The sequence below is a fragment of the Mytilus trossulus genome, chromosome 8 (assembly GCF_036588685.1).
Source record: "Mytilus trossulus isolate FHL-02 chromosome 8, PNRI_Mtr1.1.1.hap1, whole genome shotgun sequence".
NCBI classification, from domain to species: domain Eukaryota; kingdom Metazoa; phylum Mollusca; class Bivalvia; order Mytilida; family Mytilidae; genus Mytilus; species Mytilus trossulus.
In genome coordinates this window covers 45,331,907-45,358,915 of record NC_086380.1, presented here as the reverse complement: position 1 = coordinate 45,358,915, position 27,009 = coordinate 45,331,907, and the positions used below count along the sequence as shown (strand labels likewise).

At 33.6% G+C, this 27,009-nt stretch overlaps 2 protein-coding genes across 2 annotated transcripts; both read right to left on the bottom strand.

The window, feature by feature from the left end:
* Nucleotides 1–6,869: 6,869 nt before the first annotated feature.
* Nucleotides 6,870–9,288, bottom strand: LOC134681942 (2'-5'-oligoadenylate synthase 2-like). Its single transcript, XM_063541567.1, has 3 exons — nucleotides 9,116–9,288; nucleotides 8,639–8,826; nucleotides 6,870–7,233 (listed from the first exon to the last, which is right to left on the bottom strand). The coding sequence occupies exons 1-3, from the start codon at nucleotides 9,248–9,250 to the stop codon at nucleotides 7,059–7,061; spliced, it is 498 nt and encodes a 165-aa protein (XP_063397637.1). The 5' UTR covers nucleotides 9,251–9,288; the 3' UTR covers nucleotides 6,870–7,058.
* A 10,240-nt stretch (nucleotides 9,289–19,528) lies between these two features.
* On the bottom strand, nucleotides 19,529–26,714 carry LOC134681016 (2'-5'-oligoadenylate synthase 1-like). The gene is made up of 6 exons (XM_063540374.1): nucleotides 26,522–26,714; nucleotides 24,632–24,827; nucleotides 23,040–23,316; nucleotides 21,346–21,524; nucleotides 20,519–20,706; nucleotides 19,529–19,893 (listed from the first exon to the last, which is right to left on the bottom strand). Exons 2-6 carry the CDS (start codon nucleotides 24,794–24,796, stop codon nucleotides 19,722–19,724), a joined length of 981 nt encoding a protein of 326 aa, XP_063396444.1. The 5' UTR covers nucleotides 24,797–24,827; nucleotides 26,522–26,714; the 3' UTR covers nucleotides 19,529–19,721.
* Between the last annotated feature and the right edge of the window lie 295 nt (nucleotides 26,715–27,009).

Here is a 27,009-nt window from a genome sequence, read left to right as displayed (position 1 = left end):
GTGCTTATCGTGGTTCTTCGTGGTAGAATCGGGGGATATTCTAACTCGTCAAAACATTACCAGCTGGTTACAACCTTTATCGGTTTTTAAATTGAAGAGCATCACTGTTGGTATGTCTAAACACCAAAAAGACGAAAATAAACTGCTGTTTCCTGACAGTTTACTGCATTAGAACATTTACATATCAACAGATACCAAAGATGTTATTATCATTTCCTGCTGTATTCATGGTCATCTTTTAGAATATATATCAATTGTTATATTGTAGGCTGTTTTTGTTGAGAAATTAATACCCCTATTTCCCTATATAAGCAGTCAAATACTGAAAAATCAAATTCATTTTTTTATACATAATAACCCAATATGACTTTTTAAAATGTCATTTCCCAACAAAACAAGGTGGATACATTACAAAAACACATTTATCTCAAAAAGGCTGTTGAACAAAATTTCCAAGTTCTGCCTGGTTTTCTCTGGCATTGCCTCTTAATGTGTTATTAATTGAAAGGTGTTTCCTTATGTTGCTTGGTCCTGCCTTTTTTTTACTCAAAATCCTGTCCTGCCTTTTTTTTTCAAATTTCATCCTCTAATTAGAATAGAACATGGGCTGCACGTGATTGACGTCACAATTGAAAAAGCAACGTCAGATGAATTTTGAACAACGCCAGAGATCAAAATGGACATTTGTGTTGGTGTTTCTCGCTAGGAAATAAAATAAAAACATTCTAAAAGTAAGTTTAAATGTTTCTGTTCTTTTTTATTGATAAACTGATGATTTTTCTATGGGGTTTTTGTTCATCAAATCAAAATGGCGACATTTCGAGCGTCTACTATAGGAAGTAAAAAAGTTCAAAATATTCCTATTAGAATCGAAATAATTCTATCATGCCATGCTCTATGCTCATTTTAACATGGGTAGGCATTATATTTGTAAACATTTAATACCTCGCTAACGCTCGGTATTAAGATATTAACAAATATAATGCCTACCCATGTTAAAATGAGCATAGAGCATGGCATGAAAGAATTATTTCTTAAGTTTACTTTTCATGTCTAAATGTCGGTTTGTATCGGATATATCACGATTTATTTCGGAAATGACACTACTTTTTCCTCCTAAATTAAGAATTTTGTATCTGAGGCATACAATATGTCTCGGTTGAAATTATAAATCAAATTATAATTTATATTCGACGCCCTCATCAATAAATGACATGACTGAAGGAATTGGCAAAAAGAAACTTATTAAAGATATCTTTAGAATGTCAGTTATGATCAGTTACTGTATCATCAATGATGATCAATGATCATTTTCGAATTCGGTTTTCTTATTTTCGAAATTTCACCATGTTGAGGAAAAAAATGTACTATACAAATTCGAAGATGTGATAAAGTTGTCAATGAGACCATTTACACCGGATATCACTGAAATAGCAGAAGTAAATAACGATTCAATAAAGACACCCGGTCACATAACGGCATTCAATAATTTAATGAACAAAACCCATACCGCATTGTCAGCTATAAAGCCTTAAGGGTCCTCCTGTAACTGTTAGCTGCTAGTATATCTGAACCCCCCCCCATAATCTCTATTTAGATCACGCCTTTATTGTTACGGTTCTTTCCAATAACTGGCATATGTTAAATCGAAATATTCTATTTCCCATTATTAATTTGCCTTTTCTATCAGATTATCATCGACGACACACACATGATACACATAGATGCCGTGTAGAATAAGTTTAGAAAATGTTCTTAAAACTATGCAGTTATATATAAGCATTCAAAACTTTCATTTATACTCTAACTTTTGTAAGATCCAATCGATTCCGATGATCCGTTTAGATATTTACAATGAAAGTCTATATGGCCTTTTATTCATTTTGTCAATAACTAAAACATTTTACTTTTCAACCCTTAACACATTATTATTTACCATTTCAAACTTAAAGACAAATCGGACTATAGGTCCTGCTTTGTTTCATAAATATAATGGCCAACGTACGCCGAGAAACCAATATCTTGATTTCGGGAGGTATGGTAGCAATACACAGTTAGAAGTTTAGATTCGCATTATGGCCCCTGTGAATTTTTTAAATATTAAAGTTTTTGTACAATAAAATTGATTTTTTAGATAATTGAAGAATAATATAGCCTTCTTAGTGGGTTTATATGAACATCTAGATTGATTTTAACATGTTTTATAGGCCATTTCAATGATTGACAGTCCGTATTTTCCTATCCGTACCGTTCATAGGTCCATAAATTATTGTAGTGTTTATCAACAAAGATTTTGCGCTCGATCTTTTCAATTCAATTTTCTGGAAAAACGAGCAGGAAGACATATGATTTTTTTTGGACCACTTGATAGATATAAACCTATGGATTCAGGAAAGGTATCACTGCAATTCATTGAAATTTTCCTTTAGACCAAATTTTGGAGACTTTTGTGACATGTTCACCCCCCTTTTTTGCTATATTTTGTATCTAAGAAATGCAGATTGTTGGCATGGTTACACCCAAAAGTAATTATATTTCACCCTTATGACCATTAGAAATCAAATCTATAGAAGATTCTCATTCTACAAGTATATACATGCATAACACACATATAAAGCCTTCTTTGTTAGACAGGAGGGGAAAGCGGAGGGTGTTTAAAAATTATGAGTGTCAATTTTAAGTTTTTTTCCTAACTGTGTATTGCTACCTATACCTCTACTTGAAATAAAACCCATTCTTATTCAAACAAGACATTCTCTGACACTGATATTATCAAGATCATGTGCCTGATTTCTTGATTGCAGCAAGGATTTGTATAGTTCTAACTATACAAATCCTTGATTGCAGCATACTTTGTACGTTTTAAACAAAACTTCGACATTGCAATGGAACCAAAGGTGCCCCTCTTCTTATCAACTTGTTCCTTTATTTACAATATCCTGGCTTCATAGGCCTACAGGATATTTTTTACGGGAAAATGATAAAAAAAAAAGTTGGCAGTATCACTTTATGGGTCGCTATTTATGTGATGTCCTCCCACTGAATTATTTAAAGTTTAGTGATTTGGTGAATATTGTTAATATGCCATTTCGTGGTGGTACATTTTGAATCGCACTTCAAAGGCACATTTGATTTGTTTAAAAATAGTTGAGAGAAAGTTTTGGGGTTTCTATGGTTACATTACTGAATTTTAATAACACGTGCTTTAAGTTGGCATGATGTGCCATTCATATGACTCGAAAAGTGTTTTCCTTTTTTGCAAAATTTATTTAAGTGTACTTTCCCCTGTACAACGTCATTTGTCTCTGGTTATTTGAAATAATCCCGGATGACCAGCATTTTAAAATCAATCTGTGACAATAGCATGTAATTACAGTGGCCAAAGCTCAAGGAAATGACATTTTATTGTTGATTGAACGTTCATTGTTTCTATACATATCAGCAACGAGGATGTTCATTCTTCTCTTTTTGTGTTTTCTTCCGACGATATTCTTATCACATAACCCTTTATAAATATTTTTTTTACTGGTGAAAGTGTCATATATAAACCGTACTTACGGAATCTCAAGCACATGGAATCTAGAAGTGTTGACATACAGTTTTAATCATGGATACTTACAAGGTTTGTAACAGTTAAAGACGTATTGATTTTGCGTTACATACATTTCTATCAATTGAAAATAAGAAATGACACATGTAAACCGTGAAAAATCTACATATACGTTCTCAGTAATTTCCACAGTGCTGCAGTGCTATATTCTTATTGATGAACTTTTCTTCATGCAAATTTCCCACATGTAAAATAATGTGTATCTTAGATTAAGCGACAACGGACAAAGATTAAACTCTGTTCTATTTGTATTGTGGAATGTATACGGAAGAGCTAATACTATCACAGTGACTATATATATTTCCCTTTTTAAAAAGAGAGCTATACCGCGTAACGACAATTATATACTGTAGACAATACAACACAATGTTATCTGATTAAAACAATTACATACATTATGCCGTTAGTTTTCTTATGTGAATTGATCTACATTGTCATACGGAGCTGACTATGCGGTATGGGCTCTTCTCATTGCTGAAGGCCGTACAGTAAAAAAACATTTATAACAGTAGTTGTTAATTTCTGTGTCATTTGGTCTCTTGTGCATGGAGAGTTATTTCATTTGCAATCATACCGGTCCACATCTCCTTTTTTTTTTATTGTGTATAAAAAAATAATATAACAGAACCTTTTTAAAGGTTAAATGTTAACTAAAAACAACAAATTATAAGGAAAGCATGTAGAATAGACGACCTTACGGATATTAATGAAATTCTGCATGCTGTTACAGTATATGGAATCGAAAATTAATATACATGATAGACTGATAGTTGAATAATTCAACTCTGAATTGTCATTTCATTACATTTTGGCTCAACGAGTCCTGTATAAGAATGTTGAATTAACATTTATACATAGTTTTTACATGATATAAGTGAACTTAGAGTATTAGTATACATTGGCTTTTTAAATCGACCAACTACTAGTATGTGAATTAAAAACCATTATTATTTAATTTTTAATTTCTGCAACCTTTTTCGAAAAAAAACAGAGAGAGAAAAAAATATAAAAAATTGAACATCGAATAGCACTGAGTCGATCATATCGGTCAATCTTCGAGGATTTTATATGATATTAAAGATGGTCTGATGAATAAAAGAGGGACGAAAGATACCAAAGGGACAGTCAAACTCATAAATCTAAAATAAACTGACAACGCCATGGCTAAAAATGAAAAAGACAAACAATAGAACACATGACACAATATAGAAAACCAAAGAATAAACAATACGAACCCCTCCAAATAAAGTATTATTGAGACACCAATTCCTAACAACACAATTTTATAATAAATTCATTTAGTCTTATATCATTAGACATTATACTTATGATCATATCGTAAACGTAGATTTATATTTCTTTTTACTGTCAACCCATTGGAACTCTAATTCAATTTTGAATTCTTTTCATATTTGTTGTATATACGATAAAGTATAAGTGCTAGTTATAATACTACTGCTGCTCTATACAGACTTGTATTCTCTGACAAACTGTTGTTTGATTATTCCGACTGTATGTAAATTGTGAGAAGGAATTAAAAGATATTTAATTTATTGATAATACATGCATATGTTTTTTTTTATCATTTCAGCTTTGTTATTGGTGTATTTGTTTTACTTTATATTTTGTACACGCAGTATGCAGTACTATCAGAGGGCAATGCAATAAAACCAGATCGTTCCAAAGTCTGACACAAGAAACCCAGTATATGCTTCCAGGTGCTGTAATGAATTATGAACACGGCGAATTAGAATCAATTAACCAATCATTTGTCAATATCAAACGCAGACCTTTATATCCAACTAAATGTAGAGTGCCACTCAATTATCAAGGATATTCACAGAGGGCGTTATGTCCTTGGACTTTTGTACGGAATATAGACGAAAACAGAATTCCAAGGGAAATAACTGAGGCAAAATGTCTGAAAAAATTTCGACTCGGAAAGACATGTAAATGTAAAGAAATCAAATTTTACACTTATGTTTTACGAACTGTCATAAATAATGATGGCGCGTATCAAAATAAATCTATGTTAGAACCAATTTCTGCAGGATGTGCCTGTATTTTGAACCGTCCATCAATTCGTAAACGCATAACAATGTCAAAATGTTAGGATCGATATGTACAATTGAAAATAAAGTGGTGAATATTATTGGAAAGTTTGTTATGTACAGACTATCATTGGAGATAAAAATCGATATTTTCTAGGTTAAAAAGAGATTCATTACATCGCAAATATCCCAATATCATATTACATTAATTTAAAATCTTTTCTGTAAATCAACTATGTCTTTATTTAATGTTTTGTGTATAAATCAGGTCGTTGGTTTTTCATTAAAATTGTTTTACATTTTGTGATGTAAGGGCCTTTAATTATAGCTTGCTATGCGGTATGCGGTCTTTCTAATCATTTAAGGTCGTGCGAGTACCTAAAATTGATACCATCTACGCCACTTGGTTTCTGGTGGATTGTTGTCTCATTTGCCGCTTTTTCTTCTTTTAGGGGCCTTGGTGACAGAGTGTTATGAGTAATTCAACTGCTGTATCACTATCCTGTCAACAGTTGAATTGTGAATTCTAGTCCATCACGTGCAGGTGCGTTCGACGATCTTCGACTACAATCTTAATTGAAAAGGATTGTTAGTTTTCTTATCGTAGATCGATGGTTCTATCCGGCCAGTCCGTCCTTCCACAAACAATAAAAGCTGGCAGCCCCGATAATCTAATAAATTAAACACTAACCGATCGATTGATCTCCTTATTTTATAATATTAGTTATACATTTTATAAGTGATGATGGATTGCACATGTAATTATATTTGAAACAATAAAATTGAGAATGGAAATGGGGAATGTGTCAAAGAGACAACAACCCGACCAAATAAAAAACAACAGCAGAGGGTCACCAACAGGTCTTCAATGTAGCGAGAAATTCCCGCACCCGGAGGCGTCCTTCGGCTGGCCCCTAAACAAATATATACTAGTACAGTGATAATGAACGCCATACTAATTTCCAAATTGTACACAAGAAACTAAAATTAAAATAATACAAGACTAACAAAGGCCAGAGACTATGTCCATAGTACACGGTTGCCAAACTTCACTCACTATCACATTATATGTTCAGCGGACCGTGAAAAGAAGGTAAAATCCCTTATTTGCATTAAAAATATAGAAAGACCATATCATACTAGGGAACATGTGTACTAAGTTTCAAGTTGATTGGACTTTAACTTCATCAAAAACTACCTCGATTAAAAACTCTAACATGGAGCGGGACAAACGAACGGACAAACGGACGAACGAACGCACAGACCAGAAAACATAATGCCCATACAAACGGGCATAACAATAACATGACAGAATTTTGATAAACACTAATTTTTTTTAAAGTAACAGACATGATCATATGATCATTAGGTGATGAATAGTTCCAAAAAAGTTTTTTTTATGATACCACGCAACCACTTTCTTCTGATAATTCTGAAAATTCAGACAATCCTTCAAGTTTTCGCTGCAGTTGTTTACCTTTTGATTTTATACGGGAACAATCTGTAGACATATTCGGATCAGATGCTACGTCATGGTATGGATTAGATGGGTCCAAAACATATGGGGGAGTCCTGTGAATTTATAAGTATGAAGTTAAAATAAAAGTATTCAGAGATATATAAAACCTTTAAACAGTATTGCAATCATGTTGAGGAAGGAACAGATTTAGTAAAATAAATCTTGATAATTTTATTTACAAACATAAATGACTAAAATAGTTCGGGGTTTTCATGTTACAATACACCATTTCTGGTCTCAAGGTGGCAAGCATCATGACTAGTAGCCGTTGAAAACTGGTAATTTCTGTTTCAAGTTACATCTTAATGTGTGCATATTGTATACTCGCAAATTTAGAACAAAAACATATGGGTCAGTTTGTAAGTCTATTGCAAAGCAGGGTTCTTATTCATATCACATTAACATTGAATATAAAACAAGATGAGGTTTAATTGTCAACGAGACAACTCTCCGCTATAAGTATATAGTTATCAAAGGTACCAGGATTATAATTTAGTACGCCAGACGCGCGTTTCGTATACATAAGACTCATCAGTGACGCTCATTTCAAAATATTTATAAAGCCATACCAGTACAAAGTTGAAGAGCATTGAAAATTCAAAATTACAAAAAGTTGTGCCAAATACGGCTAAGGTAATCTATAATACCTGTGATAAGAATCCTTAGTTTTTCAAAACAATCTGTTGAATTGAAATGGCTAAACTTATCAGATCGAAACCAAGTAGAAAAACATTATCCAGATAGGCCATATTAGAGCTGTCAGTGGAAGTTCACCCATCCATCATATTGGAAGGAGAATATATATATTTAAAACAGACACAATGTTGTTAACAATCATATTATGTCTAGATTGCTATTCTTGTGTCAGCATATCATTTATAGTGAACTGTTTACTCGTTCAAATTAGCAGCAAAATGAAATAGCGACTTCTTCCATTCACAGTAAGTTAATATATCACGTCATCAAATTAAATACTATGACTTTATATCACTTTTAAAAATAAAAACTTGGGACATGATTTCTCATATTGTATTAATCAAATATTTGGTACTTTTTGGAACCTTCTATCTTATTTTACACCTTGAAGTACTAATTCCGCACCTTGCGTCCATATGAATATATTTGAATTAATACGCCAATTATGCATTCCGGCTTTTGACCAAAATTGACAACACTTTTCGGAATTTGGGTCCTCAATGGTCTTCAACTTCGTACTTTACTTGGCCTTTTTAACTTAATTGGATTCGAGCGTCACTGATGAGTCTTTTGTACACGAAACGCGCGTCTGGCGTATATACAAAATTAAGTCCTGGTATCTGATGAGTTTATTTGATTACTGCCTCGTCCATATTTCTTTAAAATGTTGAATTTATAAATAAAAAGATTCATAGAAAACGAATCAGTCACATTTTATTTTTATGTTACTCCCCAAACTGATATTTACTCCAAAACACTCACCTCCCAAGTTCATGTATGTAATCTAAAGGAGTATAATGATCGCTGAAGGAAATTGTCGATTCTCCAAAAGTTACAAGTAATGTAACGACTTTAATCATTAGTTGCTTCATTGTGAAGATATTTGGCTTGCCATTTTCTCTCCAGATATGAATAACAAGTAGTTCAATGCAATAAGATGTTAACTCAACCTACAAGACAACGTTACAATAATCAATTATGAAAATGCCATTATTTTGAAAGTTAATTTATACAAACGAAAAATGCTTTATAACATCAAATTTATTATCCAAATACAAAAAAACAAAATACTCTATTCTTCTAAATAGGCAATAACTGAACAATTTCCGTTCTTAGAATAGCATAATTAACAAGCATACTAGTACATCTACGTTCCTGTTGGCCAAAATATACGAGATTAAGTTTGCAGACAAAGCTAAATATTTTGTACTCGACTGTTGGTATAATTGGTTAACTCACTTCTTCGGTATATTTCCAATATTTCAGCAGACATATTAAATCCTTAACCTTCGGTGGCATGGACGTTACAAATTCAATTTGTAGTTTAGCTAATGACTTAGCATAGTATTTTCTTAGATGAGGTTTCAATTCCATTGTAGAATATGTTGATTGTATTCCACCAGCGAAACCCAGAAGCCCTACATAGCAAAGAAAAATTATCAATAAAATTATTATTTTTTTCTGGATTTCCACATCATACAAAAGGATGAACTGAATCAGAAATGGACATAATCATTTATATCAAAAGTCCTCTACTTTACAAGTACCCCTTTGAGAAAAGAGAAGATTAAACAATACTCGTTTCATAATTCCGCTTTATACTGAATTCACAAACTTTGAAATGACTAGATCACTATTAACATCCCCCCTCCCTAAAAAAGAGAATACAGACCTAAAGATTTAAGACGTTGGAATACATTCTTGAAAGACAATTTTTAAAACTATTTTAATATCTTCTCCTTATTACACAAAGAAACAAAGTGTCTAGAAATGTTTCTTCTAAAATTCAAATTATCATTTTGTTATACATTAGAATTATGGCAAATAGTGATAAAGATAAAGGTAGGTATGTTTTTTTTTAAATTTTCATATCTATTTGGCGTGAGACAGTGTCGCTGGATTTTTCATTTTTAAGGAAATTATTGGTAGAACATATTTTATTATGAAATATATATAAAACTTGATCTCACTTATTACAATTTTTTTTTTACAGCAAACAGTCGGGTACCACTTGTCGAAACAATTTTTGGTGAAGTTTGTGTTGCTCAGTCTTTAGTTTTCTATGTTGTATTTCGTGTTATATTGTTTGTCTGTTGGCCTTTTTCATTTTTTTTCAGGGCGTTGTCTGTATATTATCCACAAATGAGTTTGAACTCTGAGTCTGTCAGTAACTGCGAGTACCCTCAGATCTGTGCTTAGTGTCTTTTTGTTGTTGGGATATACAAGTACCCGACCAAGTCCACTTGTATTTGTATCCATCTGATGATTCAGCCTTTTTCAACTGACTTTTATTGTTCTTTCTTATGTTGTACTGTAACACCACTGTCCCAGGTTAGGATCCCGCTTACATGTTTAACCCCGCCACATTCTGTATGTTTGTGACTGTCACAAGTCAGGGGCCTGTAATTCAGTGGTTGTCGTTTGTTACGTTTTTCGTTCATTTTTTGTACATAAAGTAGGCCGTTTATTTTCTCGTTTGAATTGTTTTATATTGTTATTTCGGGGTCTTTTATAGCTGACTATATATGCGGTATGGGCTTTGCTCATTGTTGAAGGCCTTATGGTGACCTATAATTGTTAATTTCAGTGTCATTTGGTCTTTTGTGGAGAGTGGTCTCATTAGCAATCATTCGACACCTTCTTTTTTATGTTGAATGTTTCTCTGGTTACTTTCGCCATTCTTTTCAAGTAATTAGAAAGATGAAACAAAATTGGAAAGCTAGAAAGCTATTTTGTTTATTTAAGTGCATTGGATATTTACAGGAACTCCATACATCCACAATAGGAATCAAATCTACATCGAACCATGGCGAATCATCACTGGAACGTAAATCAAACTGCAAAGTAAATGGCGTTTGACCCATTATCCGAATTTCTATATTACTGCCTTCTCTCTCCACTGCTGATTTTAGATAATCGCAAAAGTGATGAAGTAAATTTTCCATGTTTTCTTTTAAATGTTCAACACTCTTAAAATTATTTAACACTACGAAGAGGTCTACATCGGTATGTCCTCGTATAACTGTTCCTTTGCCTATAAACCCACCCTGAAATCAAATACAGTAACAGTAAGGATATATATTCAATAACCTTATCAACTTTGATTTTTGTAATACTAGATGAAGAACCGCCTTTGATGGTTTAAATGTAGCGTTCAACCCGAGTGCGGAGGACCGTAGGTTCCATCCGCATCGGGTCAAACTAAAGATAGCAAAACTATGCTTCACCGCTCAGCACATTACATTTTGAAGTAAGAGGAAAAACTTTTATATTTTTTATAAGCAGGTTAACAATCGTTGTGTTTGGCGTGGTGAAAAGTAGGGTTTATATTCATATCGTGTTTTTAGTTTGCTACTATTCGTTAAGTAGGAATGTTCATTTTTATTTGAAAAAAATGCCACATTTCTACATAAAAAACGAATTGAAAGTGCAATAATTTCACATACAGTTACATAGAAGTTGTCAACTTGTAGCATTATTTCTTACTTTAATAACTTGGTTGACACTGTATTTTGGATGTCGATGTATTAGTTTAACCACTGTATCAATGATCTGGTTGCAATCACTGAGAAAATCTGTATCTGGCCGAATTTCTCTCTCTAGGAATTTTTCCAATGATTCATCCGGAAGCATGCCATCGAAAAACACCATCTTTTATTGTATAAAGAAAAGTATCACTGTAGGATTTTATTTTCAAGATACTCATAATTGATAGAGGAACATTCGATTTATATAATGATTCGATGAATGATTCTGCCAAAAGCTCACCTCTAGTTTTGTTTACATTATTATGTAAACGTGTACAAAAAACCTAAACTAAACGGGATGACCAGAGATTTTGAAAAAAATGAATTAAGAATAATGTTTTAAACAGACTTATTCGGACAGGATACAGTTACAACATGTAGAGTTTTGTGTGACGACCATATTCACTGAACTAGTACACAATTTTATTTAGGGGTCAGCTGAGGACCAACTCCGTCGCGGGATTTTCTCGCTGCGCTGAAGACTTGAGCTGTTGTCTGCTCTTTGGTCGGGTTATTGTCTCTTTGACATATTCTCAATTCCATGTTGGCTATAGTCAAGATATATAAACTTATTTGAACCTATCTCAAGTCAGGCATCAAATGTTCAGTGGTTGTCGTCTGTTTATGTGGGTCGTAAGTGTTTTTATAGACTAGATTATACAATCGGTTTTCACATTTGAATGGTTTTACACTAGTAAATTTTGGGGCCCATCATAGATTGCCGTTCGTTGCGAGCCATGGCTCCGTGTTGAAAGCCGTACCTTGACCGATAATGGTTTACTTTTATAAATTGTTACTTGGATAGAGAGTCGTCTCAGTGGTACTCATATCACATCTTCCTATATCTATAAATTATGCTATATATGCAATATAAATAAACTTAAGTTTCTCAGGCATTTCAATAACTGTTTTGATGTTTCATGTTTATCCCAGCATACACGTAAGGAGGTTTTCTATAAATATCAATGAAACAACTATCCACAGAAGCTCAACATGTTCAAATGAAGTGGATGTGAGCAATAGGCTTAAATATTATACGGAAAGAAAGCATACATTTTCATTGAAAAAAATCAAGTACATAAAACGGCTTTAGAATGTTGCCAATATCGTCACTTTGTCACCTTTAAGTGCATAAATTAACTTCCGGTTTCAAAACATTATATATTTTCTCATTTTTTCAATAATCAGCGATGGTAGCTATGCTGACGAGTCACATTTTTAAAAAGTAGTAAATTGACTTTCAGAAAACTAATACTAAGTTTGTTTCATCCATACATGTAAATAACGATTACAGGTATTGATAACATGTACATGTAAGAAGTTTTATTGATAATACACTATTTATAGTATTTAAATTTAGTAAGACTTTTATCATTGGTGACGTAGACTATCGATCGTTTTGACCTTTTCAAGTAGAGTTTGTAATTTTGGTACAAACAACAATGAAACTATAAGATATCTGAATATCCTAATTCCCAATAGAAAAAAAACAAAAAAAGGTTTGTAGTATGTACCTTACTCATCAAACATTTGAAAATCATTGCGCTCCGCAGTATACTTTTTCATGAATCCCAGAAAACATTGGGTCATGTTTAGTAGTTGCTTTTCGAACAGCAGTGTTTCAATACAAGAGTTTAAACATTGGTTGAATATTGGCATGTAGAAACGTGATACATCTACAATTCAGGATATACATTATTAGGTTTTATGAAGGTTCCCGTTAAACTTTATAGGTAAAATATTTAGAAAGTTGCGAAAATTGAAAAAAATAATTATGATTGAATAGTTGGGGATTTTGAATTGGGACACCTTTATAACAATGTTTGTATGTCTTAAAGACACTTATTCATGCGAAAGCTCACCATGGAACTGACGATCATGTTAGATCTGAATAATCTTGACAAATTTACTGAAGACAGCGTTGAAACACAGCTAGTCGGTGTAGTTCCCTTTTTACTTAATTTAAAAAAAAAGTAGCTTTTGGATATAGTCTAATGACGTGATAAAATAAAGGCAATAACGAAGACAGTTTAAACAATATTCACCAATAAACTGGACAGTGTTGTCTAATATGACAAGCATTAAGAAATCATTATTTCATAGAAGATGTTCTAGTCCGGCCGATCGGTGAAAAAAAAAAATGCTCAAATAATGAGGAAAGCACCAAATTCTGAATGATGAAACATTTTATTGTACTGAGCAATATTACCTATGGACCCACCCTCAAAATTCAATATGGCGGCTAATTTCAAGATGGCCGCCATATATTCTAAAATATATTCCAGTATTGCACAAACCGAAGATCTGACATTAAATTGATTAATTTAGAACCATCCAAAAATAAAGTTTCAAAGCAACATTGAACAAAGTTGGTTTTAGTTGTTTTATATTAAATTCAAAGTTGTATTGCCATATAAACTTTACAGTTTGTGACATATAACAACAACAAAAACAAATAAAGACAATAACTAAGTAACTCAATATATATACACAAATTCAGGTAAATATTAAAGGGTCCCCTGTCCTCAGTTCCATTGACTTTTTTATAAAGGATCCTAGTTTATTCACTTGTGCTGGTGTTGATGGGTTAAGTATTATATATAACTTTGTCATTGTCAGTGAGATTAGCAAATAAATTACTTTCTCTATTAATGCAATCAAAATATGTTAATCTAATATTTGAATTATGAGAACAATTTATTAAGAAATGCTTCTCATCATCTAGTACTTTGCATTTTTTACAAAGTCTCTCTTCGCGAGGAATTTAAAAATGCCTCCCTTTTTCAATTAATAGTGAATGGTCACTGATTCTAAGTTTTGTAATTAATTTTCTAAATTCAAAGTTTGGGTTAGAGAGGTAAGGTTTGATCAATAGGTTTGGCTCAAGTGCTTTATAAAAATTTAATTTACCTTTATCATCAATAGATGTTAACTTATTTATCAACAGGTTGTTGTAGTATGAGTTTATTTGGGGTTTAACATAGCTTTTAATATTTTTAATTGTTTTAAATTATCACAGGTTTTTAGTCTATCTATATCAATGTTAGATTCAGAAAGAATATCTTTTGCAAAAGTGAACCATGAATAGGTGCCACTAGAATCAAAAGTTTTAGTTAATTGAAAAGATTCATGTAATAAGGGATTCAAATTTGAGGTGAAAAGCCTTGCTAAATACATAATAGTTTGGGTTTTTATATGACATTCAATAGGCAGTCTTCCCAATTCGTTTCTTGTACCAAAATTTGAGGCACTCTTGTTAGTGCCAAGGGTAAACTTGCAATAACCAAGATGCAAGTTTTCTATTGGAGTCTTGTCAATAAAATTAAATGGGTCCACAATTTTTCTAGAAACCAAAGCTCTTTTTTTAGCTTTGAAATATGTTATATATGAGTCCAAATATGTTATTTCAGAATAATAAGTCAATATAGGTCTTACTAAGGTGTCAAATAAGCTATTTTGACACTCTGATATAGATACTATAGTATACAAAGATGTGTTGTGAGTGCCAATGGGATAACTCTTCATCCAATTCACAATTTGTAAAAGTAATCCATTATAGGTCAAATAGTTATCAAATGTACCAGGCTTACAATTCAAAGTGCGTTCTTCAACACTGAGCCTTGGCTCAAAACGAACAGCAAGCTACATGTATTACTATTTCTTTTAGGTCCTTTTTAGTCAATCAGCTCCTCGAGTATATAAATAACATTATCATTAGCTGAGCAAATAGTTAATACTTGCAGACGATGCTCTCCTCTATAAACCCCCTTGGATAGCGAAGATGATAAAAGGATCGGATTGTTAACCTTGGCTATCCAAAATGTAGTGAGGATCTGATCCTGATCTTTGACAAGCGAAGATGAAGAGAGGATTCGGATCGTAACCCTCGGCTATCAGAGATAAAGAGAGGTTCAGATCTTGACTCTTTGACTATCGAGGATGAAGAAAGGTTTGGATCACAACCCTTGTCTATCGAAGATGATGAGATGTTCGGATCGTAACCATTTATTATCGAGGATGAAGAAAGGTTCGGATCGTAACCCTTGGCTATCGAAGACGAAAAGAGGTTCGGATCGCAACCCTTGTCTATCGAAGATGATGAGATGTTCGGAACGTAACCTTTTATTATCGAAGATGAAGAAAGGTTCGGATCGTAACCCTTGGCTATCGAAGACAAAAAATGGTTCAGATCGCAACCTTTGTCTATCGAAGATGAAGAGAGGCTCGGATCGTAACTCATAGCTAGCGAAGACGAAGAGATGTTTGGATCGTAACCCTTGGCTGTCGAAGATGAAGAGAGGGTTGGATCGTAACCATTGGCTATCGAAGATGAAGTGAGGGTCGGATCGTTACCCTTGGCTGCGAAGATGAAGAGAGGTTTGGATCGTAACACTTGGTTAGCGCAGACGAGGAGAGGGTCGGTTCTTTAATCTTTCAAACTAGAACATGAAGAAAAGATCGGACCGTTATTCCTGGCTAGCGAAGATGACGAGAGGGTCGGACCGTTACCCTTGGCTATCATAAATGAAGAGAGGTTCGGATCCAAACACTAAGTTAGCGAAAACGAAAAGAGGTTCGGATCACAACCCTTGTCTATCGATGATGATGTGATGTTTTCGAATCGTAACCATTTATTATCGAGGATGAAGAAAGGTTCGGATCGTAACCCTTGGCTATCGAAGACGAAAAGAGGTTCGGATCGCAACCCTTGCCTATCGAAGATGATGAGATGTTCGGAGCGAAACCATTTATTATCAAGGATGAAGAAAGGTTCGGATCGTAACCCTTGGCTATCGAAGACGAAAAGAGGTTCAGATCGCAACCCTTGTCTATCGAAGATGAAGAGAGGTTCGGATCGTAACTCATAGCTAGCGAAGACGAAGAGATGTTTGGATCGTAACCCTTGGCTGTCAAAGATAAAGAGAGGGTTGGATCGTAACCATTGGCTATCGAAAATGAAGAGAGGGTCGGATCGTTACCCTTGGCTGCGAAGATGAAGAAAGGTTTGGATCGTAACACCTGGTTAGCGCAGATGAGAAGAGGGTCGGTTCTTTAATCTTTCAAAATAGAACATGAAGAAAAGATCGGACCGTTATTCCTGGCTAGCGAAGATGACGAGAGGGTCGGACCGTTACCCTTGGCTATCGAAAATGAAGAGAGGTTCGGATCCAAACACTTAGTTAGCGAAGATTACGAGAGGCTCGGATCGTAAAACTTTCGAAATCGAAGATGAAGAAAAGTTCGGATCGTTACTCTTGGCTAGCGAAGATGAATAGAGGGTAAGATCGTAACCAATGGCTAGCGAAGATGAAAAGCGGGTCGATTCGTAACCCTTGGCTATCAAATACGAAGAGAGGTTCGGATCGTAATCCTTGGCTATCAAATATGAAGAGAGGTTCGGATCGTAATCCTTGGCTATCAAATATGAAGAGAGGTTCGGATCGTAACACTAGGCTTTTTTCGGAGATGAAGAAAGGATCAGATCGCTACACTTGGCTTTCGGAGATGAAGAAAAGATCGGACCGTGACCCTTGGCTATCGAAGACAAAGAAAGGATCGATTCGTAACCCTTGACAATCGAAATTGAAGAGGAATCGGATCGTTACCCTTGGCGACTAGCAAAGATGACGAGAGGATTGGATCGTAACCATTGACAAACAAAGATGAAGAGAGGATCGGATCCTGACCCTTGCCTATCAAATATGAAGAGAGGATCGGATTGTGATATTTGGCTTTCGAAAATGGAGAGAGGTTTGGATCGTAACATTTGGCTTTCAAAGATGAAGAGAGGGTCGGATCGTAAACCTTGGCTATGGAAGATGAAAAGAGATGATAAGATTGTAACCCTTGGCTATCGAAGAAGAGAGGTTCGGATCGTAAACCTTTGGCTTTAAAGATAACGAAAGGTTCGGATCGTAATATTGGGTTAGCGAAGATGAAGAGAGGATCGGATTGTAACCATTGGCTATTGAAGATGAAGAGAGGATAGGATCGTAACCATTGGCTTACGAAGATAAAGTGATGATCGGATTGTAACTATAAGCTATCGAAGATGGTACAACATTGGCTTTCAATGTTTTTGTTTTGAGCGTTCCTGTTGAAGTTAAACTCAGAAAAAAATCTTTGAACGCACCTTATTTATGAAAGGTTATCTTTTAGACTAGATAACTAAATAGAGTATTTTGCGAAACGAGCTATAACTAGATATCATTGAGATGGGAGCCATCTCTGTGGGCCCCGCTGTCAATAATGTAGGGTAAATAAGTTGTATGGATAATCTGATATGAAGCATTATTTGAAGTTATTACATAGTCTCATGTGTGATTTTAATCTAAGATTTTAAGTTAAAACTGATAAATATTCTCATCTTATTTTCATAGTATAATAGTGATATGACTGCATGATGTGGACTCATTGTTGACTACTCTAAGGTGACATCTGGATATATGGATTGATGTTTGAACTATATGTTTAAAGGTGCTACCCAATTGATATATGTCACATATTTTTAGAATTATGCCTTCAATATATTATGACCCACCAAGTATAAAGTATGAAATATTAACGGTTTTCGAGAGGTAGAGCGGACACAATTTGGTAAGAACAACGAACGGATGGACAGACCGACAGACTGACCTTAGACCTAGGATGCATACATTATGACACATTCTCTGGTGTTGGTTGATATATATGTTAAGTTGAAAATGTTTGTCAGGTATAAAGTATGAAATAATAACAGCTGTCCTCTCAAAATATAGTGTGGATCAAATTTGTTAGCGATGAACAGAACAACAGACAGACAGACCTTTGACTTAGGAAGTGGTACATACATCATGACACACCCTCTGGTGTTGGTTAAAATGGATGTCAAGTAATATATTTGAAATCATAACGGTTCTCAAGATATAGAGCGGACACAATCTTCACCACAGGACACAGGGTTGTCAACTGAAACCAAGTTTTTTTGACATTGACCTTTGACCTAGGAAGTTTTACATACATCATGACACGCCCTCTTGTGGTGGTTTAAATGGATGTCAAGTATAAACTTTGAAATCATAACGGTTATCTAGATATGGAGCGGACACGATCTTCACCACAGGACACGGGGTTGTCAACTCGAAACCAAAGTTTTTGACCTTGACCTTTGACCTAGGAAGTTTTACATACATCATGACACGCCCTCTGGTGGTTGTTAAAATTGATGTCAAGTATAAACTTTGAAAAAATAATGGTTATCTAGATATGGAGCGGACACGATCTTAACCACAGGACACGGGGTTGTCAACTGAAACCAAAGTTTTTGACCTTGACCTTTGACCTAGGAAGTTGTACATACAACATGACACACCCTCTGGTATTGGTTAATAATCATGTTAAGTATTGAGTATGAAATCATAATGGTTCTCTAGATATGGAGCGGACACGAAAGTGTTACGGACGGACGGACAGACGGACGGACGGACAGTCTGATCACTATAGGGCGACCCGCCTAAAGGTGGGGCCCTAATTAACTCATGATGTGGTTCCAGCAAACGCAACTTACAACAGTAAAAGTGTTTAAGAAGTAATAAAATGACTACCAAATCACCAGGCTTGGGATATATAATTAATTCATCTCTGCATATGTAAAAAACTAATTATATATAGATACCAGGATTAAACTTTTGTTCATTTGATTTTGACATCTTATAATTGTACTTACAAATAGTAAGTAATATTAACGGTATGAAAAATGGTTTTTTTCTAAAAAAAATTAATATATAATAAAATGACATTTTAGTAACGTAACGACCAGAAGGGTCACACTTACGAAGAGTTTAAAAAGTATACGTGTTGATTACCCCGACCATACGCGTACGGTCCGACCATACGCGTATGTTCGGACCATATGAGTATATACCCATATGGTCATGACCATACGCGTATGGTCCAGATACTCACATGGTCCGGAACATATACGCAAAAGGCGCTTCTCGTCTACAAAAGATTTATAAGTGACGCTCGAATCAAAAATTGTTTGAAAGGCCAAATAGATACGAAGTTGAAGAGCTTTGAGGACAAAAAATTACTTAAAGTCTTGCCAAATACAGCTTAGGTAATCTTTTCCTGAGGTAGAAATCTAAATGATTCATATTGACTGAGGATCTACGTCTAAAGAGATCAGATTTTTTTTAATGAATTTTCTGGATTTTTTACTCATAAAATAACAATAAAGAGACACGTGTACATCCAGCAAAAGGTTAAATGTTTTCTTTCATTTTTTTAAAGCAAGTTGCAAACATGATATCATAAACAGATAATTCGATTCATTTTTCTCATGATATTACGCAGCTGCTTTCTTCCGGTAATCCTTGTAGTTTTCGTTGCAACTGTCGACCTTCCGACTCTATCCTGTGGAAATCTCGACACCATGTAGAGAAACTCCATTTTGGGTCTGAGGCAACATCATGATAAGGGTTAGCTGGATCCATAACATACGGTGGCTGTCTGAAAAAATATTGTGTTTTTTCTATCATATAGCACCAACTTTCAAATCAAAGTGAGTGAGTGACATAAACTTTAATAATTTGGATAAACCATTAGAGCAAAAAATTTAAGACATTCAAGCCTTTTCTGTTTTAAAATGGAACTATATTAGTCTATATGGTACATATCAGTGTGTGTGTCTGTGTGTGTGAGAGAGAGACACTTTCATTGAAATGCCTAGAGGTGTACTGTTAACCTTTCATACTTGTCTAAAATTATTTAATGATTGCAAAGTACTGCATTTATTAATTTAAAAGATTACAGCGCGTGGCTACACTCTCTTCGTAAAACAACATTAAGGGGGTTATTATTTTTCATAGTTGATGGAACGATATAATATGGAGCTCGAATACATGAGCCAAAAGAACATTTCCATCTATTAATTTTTATTTAAGATTTTATATATCTAGCTGGAGGGGTGGTTGTCTAAATCTGCAGTAACATGTATTACGATCTGAATTCAAAAATAATCTTTCTGGTTTTATTCTAGTGTAATTGACGAGTTTTGTGTTTTAGCCGTCACATATGATGATGATTATTTCAGAAGTATTCTAAATCGAATTGCGTGGAAATTCAAAAGAATTACTTTTTGAGCTGCTTTATGTAGTACGATGGAGTAAAATGATCGTTAAACGTAATTCGAACGTTGTTGAAAGATGCAAGAAGGTCAACAACTTTAGTCATCATCTGCTTCATAGTGAAGTTATTTTGTTTTCCATTTTCTCTCCAGACATATATAACCATCAATTCAATGCAGTATGAAGTTAAATCCACCTGAAAAGATATATAAATTTCAATTTATAATACTGATTATAATACTCAGATTTAGTTTTTAACCCAGATTTTTTTTCTCAATCGATTTATGAATTTGGAACAGCGGTATACTACTATTGCCTTTATTTATGTACCCGTCTTAAAATATAAATGGTCTCCACGCAGTTGTTTTTCATCAACTATAGTACTAGAAATGTATAGTAGGTAGGATAACGGTATTATCAATGTACGTACGATGTTCTAATCGAATATAATTATCCCTAAAAACGAATATTATCTATTATACATTAAGATCGTGCACTACTCCACTGTGTATCTTCTTATATCCTTTCAACTCTCCTGTATAATAACGAAAACTCTTAAATTTGTATTCTAGATTGCTTTAACTTGTCACGTCGAGGTGATATTGCATTGGCCTTTATCCAAAATCACCTTTAGTTATATAATAAGTAAACAGAAAATATACCGACTAGCTATATAATTGAGCGCTTTCTTGAGTAAATAGTCAAGAATGTCAACTAACATAACCGCCAAAGACTTGAACTGTTCTATCTTAATGATGGAACAACGTAAAATTAAAGATTTGTATTTTTAAAAACAAAGTATAATTATGTAACAATATACAGAGAAAAGTTTTACCTGTTCAGTGTATTTCCAATATTTCAGCAGACGTATCAAATCTTTGACTCTGGGCGGCATTGGTTTCACAAATTCCACTTGCAGTTTAGCTAAAGATTTGGCATAGTATTTCCTTAGATCAGGTTTACTTTCCATTATAGAATATGTAGATCTGACACCACCAGCTAGACCAAGCAACCCTAAATTACAAAAAAAATTACTAAAAAGATACATACTAAACATAAAGGATGATAATAAAACTTTTTTTTTAATAATAAAACTTACCGACCTGCTCATTGCTTCTCAGCCTTTGAAGAATGTTGATACAATTATATTGTCTCTTTAATAGGGAGGAATACATAGTCCTTTAAAAAAAATATTCCGATTTAAACCCCAAAAAAAATATGAAACTGACATTTTTGAAATGCTTCATTTCACGATTGAAAACGTATTTTTTTTTACATTTTAGAGACTTGTTTTTTCAACACAGCATTGGCTTTTACATGGGAACCAACTGTGTTATTTTTATAACTAGTCTGTACTAATTAATTTATGCATATCAGGTTGACTTTATACATAAGGTTCTTTGGAAGAATGAAAGAAGCTAGCATTATCCTTCAACTTCACTTTTTTCTAAATAGATAATTTCATTTCACTAAATAATTCAATGTTTTGAGACTATATTGAACGCATTTATATACAATCGAAATTGAAAATAAGGATAAAGCAGACATAGATAGACTGTCTGAAATCTTGAATTACATAATGATAATTTTAGCTTCCTGATTGAACTTTCCATTTCTATTTAGCATCATTACAACAGCAACTATACATAGAATATATATACTAGTGTACTAGTATTTCCCAGTTGATACGATATTCAAGGGCATGGTTTTTTTTTATCACAGTTTCCTTGATGGAGTGTTGAGGTTCACAAGAAAACTCTTTAAAAGAGGTCTCTGTTGTCAAGTTGAAATAACCTCTTCGAAAATTCTACGAATGCCATAACCAGTTGGCTGGCCGTTATGGGACACATTTCAATCGTTGAAAGCACAATCCAATCGTCAGTTTCTCCGAGTGTGACCTACCGAATTAGACTTACATTGGGTTTGAAGATGTATGAGTTTTCATGCTGTGAGTTGTAAACTGTTGGTTATCTTTTAGTATCTTTATCTTTTGTCATGCCTTGTCGGTTTATTTTCGAATTATGAGTTAGAATGTACATGTGGTATCTTTCGCTTTTCTTTTCTTAAAAATCGTACAAGAGTTGAACAAATGAGAGCGTCAACGATGCAATTTCCCATACAATTAAAATATACTAGTATATAAAAATATGAGAGCTCTATTTAACATGTCAAGTTGAAAGTGAGAAATGTCATCTTGGAAGTGAGAAAAGTCAAGTTGAACCGAAATGAAATGTCGTTGAAACTGAGAAATGTATAAAAGACATAACATTCATCGTTGTTGCATGTTAACTTTGAGATGAGACATTTCAATCTCCAACTGAGAAATCCCAAGTTTGGCGTCAGGAAAGTCAAGTTGCAATTGAGTTTGTCAGGTTAACAATTTTACAACAAAATGACATTACTGGATTTTCGTACTATCACGTAAAATGTATGAAAAGATGGCGCTTCAGGTGCACTTTTGAATTACATTAAATATATTCCTATATCTTTTTATACACATAGTTATAATTCAATAATGAAAATATTTACATGTACTCCATACATCAACTATAGGCAGTAAATCCACATCAAACCACTCATTACCACAGCATAGGTCAAACTGTAGGGTGAAAGGCGTCTGGCCATTCATTGATATTTCAATATTTTTGGTCTTTCCGACTGCTGATTCTAAATATTCTCGGAAGTTATAAAGAACCTCTTCCATGTTTTCTGCCAAATGTTCGACATCCCTAAAATTATTCAATACCACTAAAAGGTCGACATCTGAATGATCACGTACTGCTGTTCCTTTTCCTAAAGATCCACCCTAAAATAATAGTCACATGCTAACAAAGCACTAATTATTTACATACACATAATCTATAAATCATCTACAGAGGTTTACCTAAACAGTATCTCTTAACTCTTTAAAATGGAATACGAAAAAAGGAGGCGAAAAATACCAAAGGGATATTCAAACCCATTAGTGGAAAACAAACTGACAATGCCATAGCAAAAGAGGAATTAACAGCTACGCTATCAGCACATGATACGTCCGTCGGCTATCTTAATAGATATACTTTAGTAAACCAGTCACCAAATTGCTCAAAACATTGTCCAAAAACAATTCAAGTTTGATGAGAATTAGTTCAAGCGTTTTTGGTGTCCGACATATAGACGACGGACGGACGGACTAGAAGACAATGGTAACGGCCATAACGATAAAATGACTAACAAGAGTACAAAAAACACAACACAGAAAACTAAAGACCGAGTAGCACGAATCATACTGAAAACTGACACCGAAACAGTAAAATGCTTAATACACTTGTCCAAAAGAATCCCTCTCTCCCTCCCATGAACTTCAAAATTGTATGATTTCCAAACCTTATGAGAGATTTTTCAAGACGATGCTTTTGATATATTGATTTCAATATTTTTCATTAAGGAAAGCTTCAATATACACACAGATAAGGAGACAATGTTGATCTCAGGTCACCCAAAGGATAAAGTTAAATATCAAAATCATCTACTGGTAAGTTCTTTTGTCTGTATTTCGTATAGCTAAATTAATGGAAAGTCGACAAATAAAACTAACATTATAACCGCAACTTTCATTGTGAAGTAACTGAAAACAAAATCTACAAATATTTGAGTGACACTAGTTGTTACAACCTCCCCCTCCCACCCCAAAAAAAGAAAGCAAACATTACTGAGATATTTCATTATCGCTGCGACATCTATAAATAGACTACTCTAAGAACCTTACATATTTTTAAGTAGATAAAGACTGTACAAGGTATCGTCAGGCTTAAAAATCATAAGATAAAATGATGACTTTAATCTTTTCAAAGACAAAAACAAATAAAAGAGTAAAAGAACGGAAGTTGAAATCTTTACCGACAATTTTCTATTCCATATGACTTTATGAATACAGCCGTACTAATATTGATAAAATCCGATTATTCATACCAGTATACAGAACAGTGTTCATGTTTAATTATTTTTTCTCGGAAGGGGGTCACTATTTGGTACCCTTACTGTTTTACCTGATATGACGGACATTTCAGCAATTGCTGCAGTCTGTATATACACTTTTTTGTATTCGCTTAACGACAATAATGGAATTATATAATAGCTACCTTGATAACTTGATTGACTTTGTATTTTGGATTGCGATGTATTAATCGCACAACCGTGTCTATAACTTGGCTACAGTCACTAAGGAATTTTGTATCTGGCCGAACTTCTCGGTCTAAAAATTTCTCCAATGTCTCTCCAGGAAGCATGCCATTAAAAAATGTCATCGTACAACAGAAAACAATCGTCTTATATTTACTGAAAAAAGTAAAGACCCGATATAAGATTCAATTTGCACTGCAAAAAGTTAAGATTCGATGTTTTGTTTTAATATCAACATTCATCGTTGTTGCATGGAACTATTTTGTTTTCACATTGCATATGTTAGAGGAATCCCTATGTTAACAACATTACAATTCAAAAATTGTTTTAAGACAAAGCTTTGAATTGATTTATATTAATTAAAACTAATTTGTGAATGTCTAATTTGCATACTTTCTTTGGTTAGTCAGACCTTATTTAGATTTATTTAAAAATCTGCAAATATATTAGAACCGTTATTGTCAATTTTCTGTGAGCATGAATAATAACTATTTTTATGTTTGTCTTAGTATCATTATTTGTGTAAACCATTGTAAACATAGACCTCAGATTTCTCCCTGTCAGAGTGTAATGATGGTTTGTAAAAGAACGGGTCGTCATGCGACATGAACCACTTCGGTAATTAATGTCAAAATAGGCAATGTTAATCATGTTAATAGCAGACGTCAAGTGTTTGATCTCCTGCAAACTCGAACCAAACGGTTAAAAATTTATATTTGCTGTCATTCTGATAATGAGACACACGTTCTTGGAGAGAGCAGGTAGATTGTCATCTGTTAAAATTCTGCTCGTTCTTTCCTTTTTCATTCTGTACATCAAACAATCTGCTTTTTGTACCAAGAAGTTTTTCTTCTGACAGGATTTTCACTGTAAAGCTTGTCAGAATCTTTAATGACAATATAAATACTAATAAAAGGATCGAGTAAAACACTCAGCTTAAATAAATAGACATCTCGAACGGTGTAATAGGGTAGATTTATTACCGATCAGCAAGTCTCGACCTAGTGCATTGTTTGGATAAATTTGAAAAGAAAAGTGAAAATAAAAGATGCAATAAAAAGAAGTTATAAATCAGACATGAAAAACACATTCATATCTTGATACTATACATCACTGATTTATATACAATTTAAAATGATAATTCTTTATCATTCATTGTATAGTTTGTTCTGTTGATAGGCCACTAAGTCCATGAGATATAAGTGTGCATCTATTAATACAGTTGACTGATAGCCTTGTATTTAAATTACACAAACATTCAAATTAACAAAATATGAAATGCTTAAAACCAATGTTTGTTTTACGTATACTCATAGCTTCAAATGTATAATTGTCTAAAGCGTAGTAAGCATATTTGCACATACACATTCTTTTAGATCTTTTCCGGATTAAAAATACTTTTTTAGATAATTTTCTCGGGGAAATCTTATCGAAAGTCCTGGTGGCAGAAAAACCTACTGTGGATTCATTTATTTTGATATGTAACGATTTTCATGGATTGGAGAAAATTTGTATTTTATGGATGCTCAAATTTACATATATACAAGCCTTTGATACTTAGAACCACTATTAAATTCATTATTCATTTGTGCCCATGGAACAACGACAACAAGTAACCCACGAATAAAAATGAATCCACAGTAACTGGACAGTATCATAGAAATAATGCTGTATGCTACAATGCTCGGCGATAAACTTCATTGTGGCACCCGTCGGTGTTGATTGATGTCGTTCTCTATAACATTATCAGAAATGCTTACTTTGCAAAATTCCTAATATGAAAACTACTTCCCCCTCCTTCCACAAAAAAACCCACCCACCCCACCTACTACAAATGAAATACAGCTTACCTCGTAATACTTTTCCTTTACTGTCAGTACGTTTTCAAGTCCGTCAAGTTCCAGAATCAATGACCCCATAAACTTTATTTCTTGTTAAATATTGTGTGATAGTCTCAGTGACCATCCATAAGATGCAGAGACAGCTATGTATGACGAAAAACAATGTCTCTTTTGGAAGATGGTCTAGAATCTTAACAATCAATATTTGTTCAATATCATGTGTTACATTGAAATAATGCATCACGTTCTATTTTAAGTAATAACACGATTTTCAGGAAATCAAACAATAACTTATTGTATTAACAGTGATAAAGACGAATGAACTTTTATTACTGATAACAATTTTATAAAGACCATTAAAAAGAGATATTTAAACGAAATGAAACGATTCCTATGGCAAGCCGTTTTACTTTTTATTTGAATTGCAAGATATCTCCTATTATAAATAAGATATCTTATATAATATATAAGATATCTCCGTTAATACATAAGATATC

What these genes read in the sequence shown, in the direction of transcription:
- LOC134681942 (XM_063541567.1), bottom strand. Translation starts at nt 9,250, where the DNA reads ATGGAATTGAAACCTCATCTAAGAAAATACTATGCTAAGTCATTAGCT. An exon ending in ATTGGAAATATACCGAAGAA is followed by an intron (nt 8,827 to 9,115) that starts GTGAGTTAACCA and finishes GTTGTCTTGTAG; the next exon opens with GTTGAGTTAACATCTTATTG. An exon ending in TACATACATGAACTTGGGAG is followed by an intron (nt 7,234 to 8,638) that starts GTGAGTGTTTTG and finishes ATAAATTCACAG; the next exon opens with GACTCCCCCATATGTTTTGG.
- LOC134681016 (XM_063540374.1), bottom strand. Translation starts at nt 24,796, where the DNA reads ATGACATTTTTTAATGGCATGCTTCCTGGAGAGACATTGGAGAAATTT. An exon ending in AAGTCAATCAAGTTATCAAG is followed by an intron (nt 23,317 to 24,631) that starts GTAGCTATTATA and finishes CTATTATTTTAG; the next exon opens with GGTGGATCTTTAGGAAAAGG. An exon ending in AGTTGATGTATGGAGTACAT is followed by an intron (nt 21,525 to 23,039) that starts GTAAATATTTTC and finishes TTTGTAATTTAG; the next exon opens with GGTTGCTTGGTCTAGCTGGT.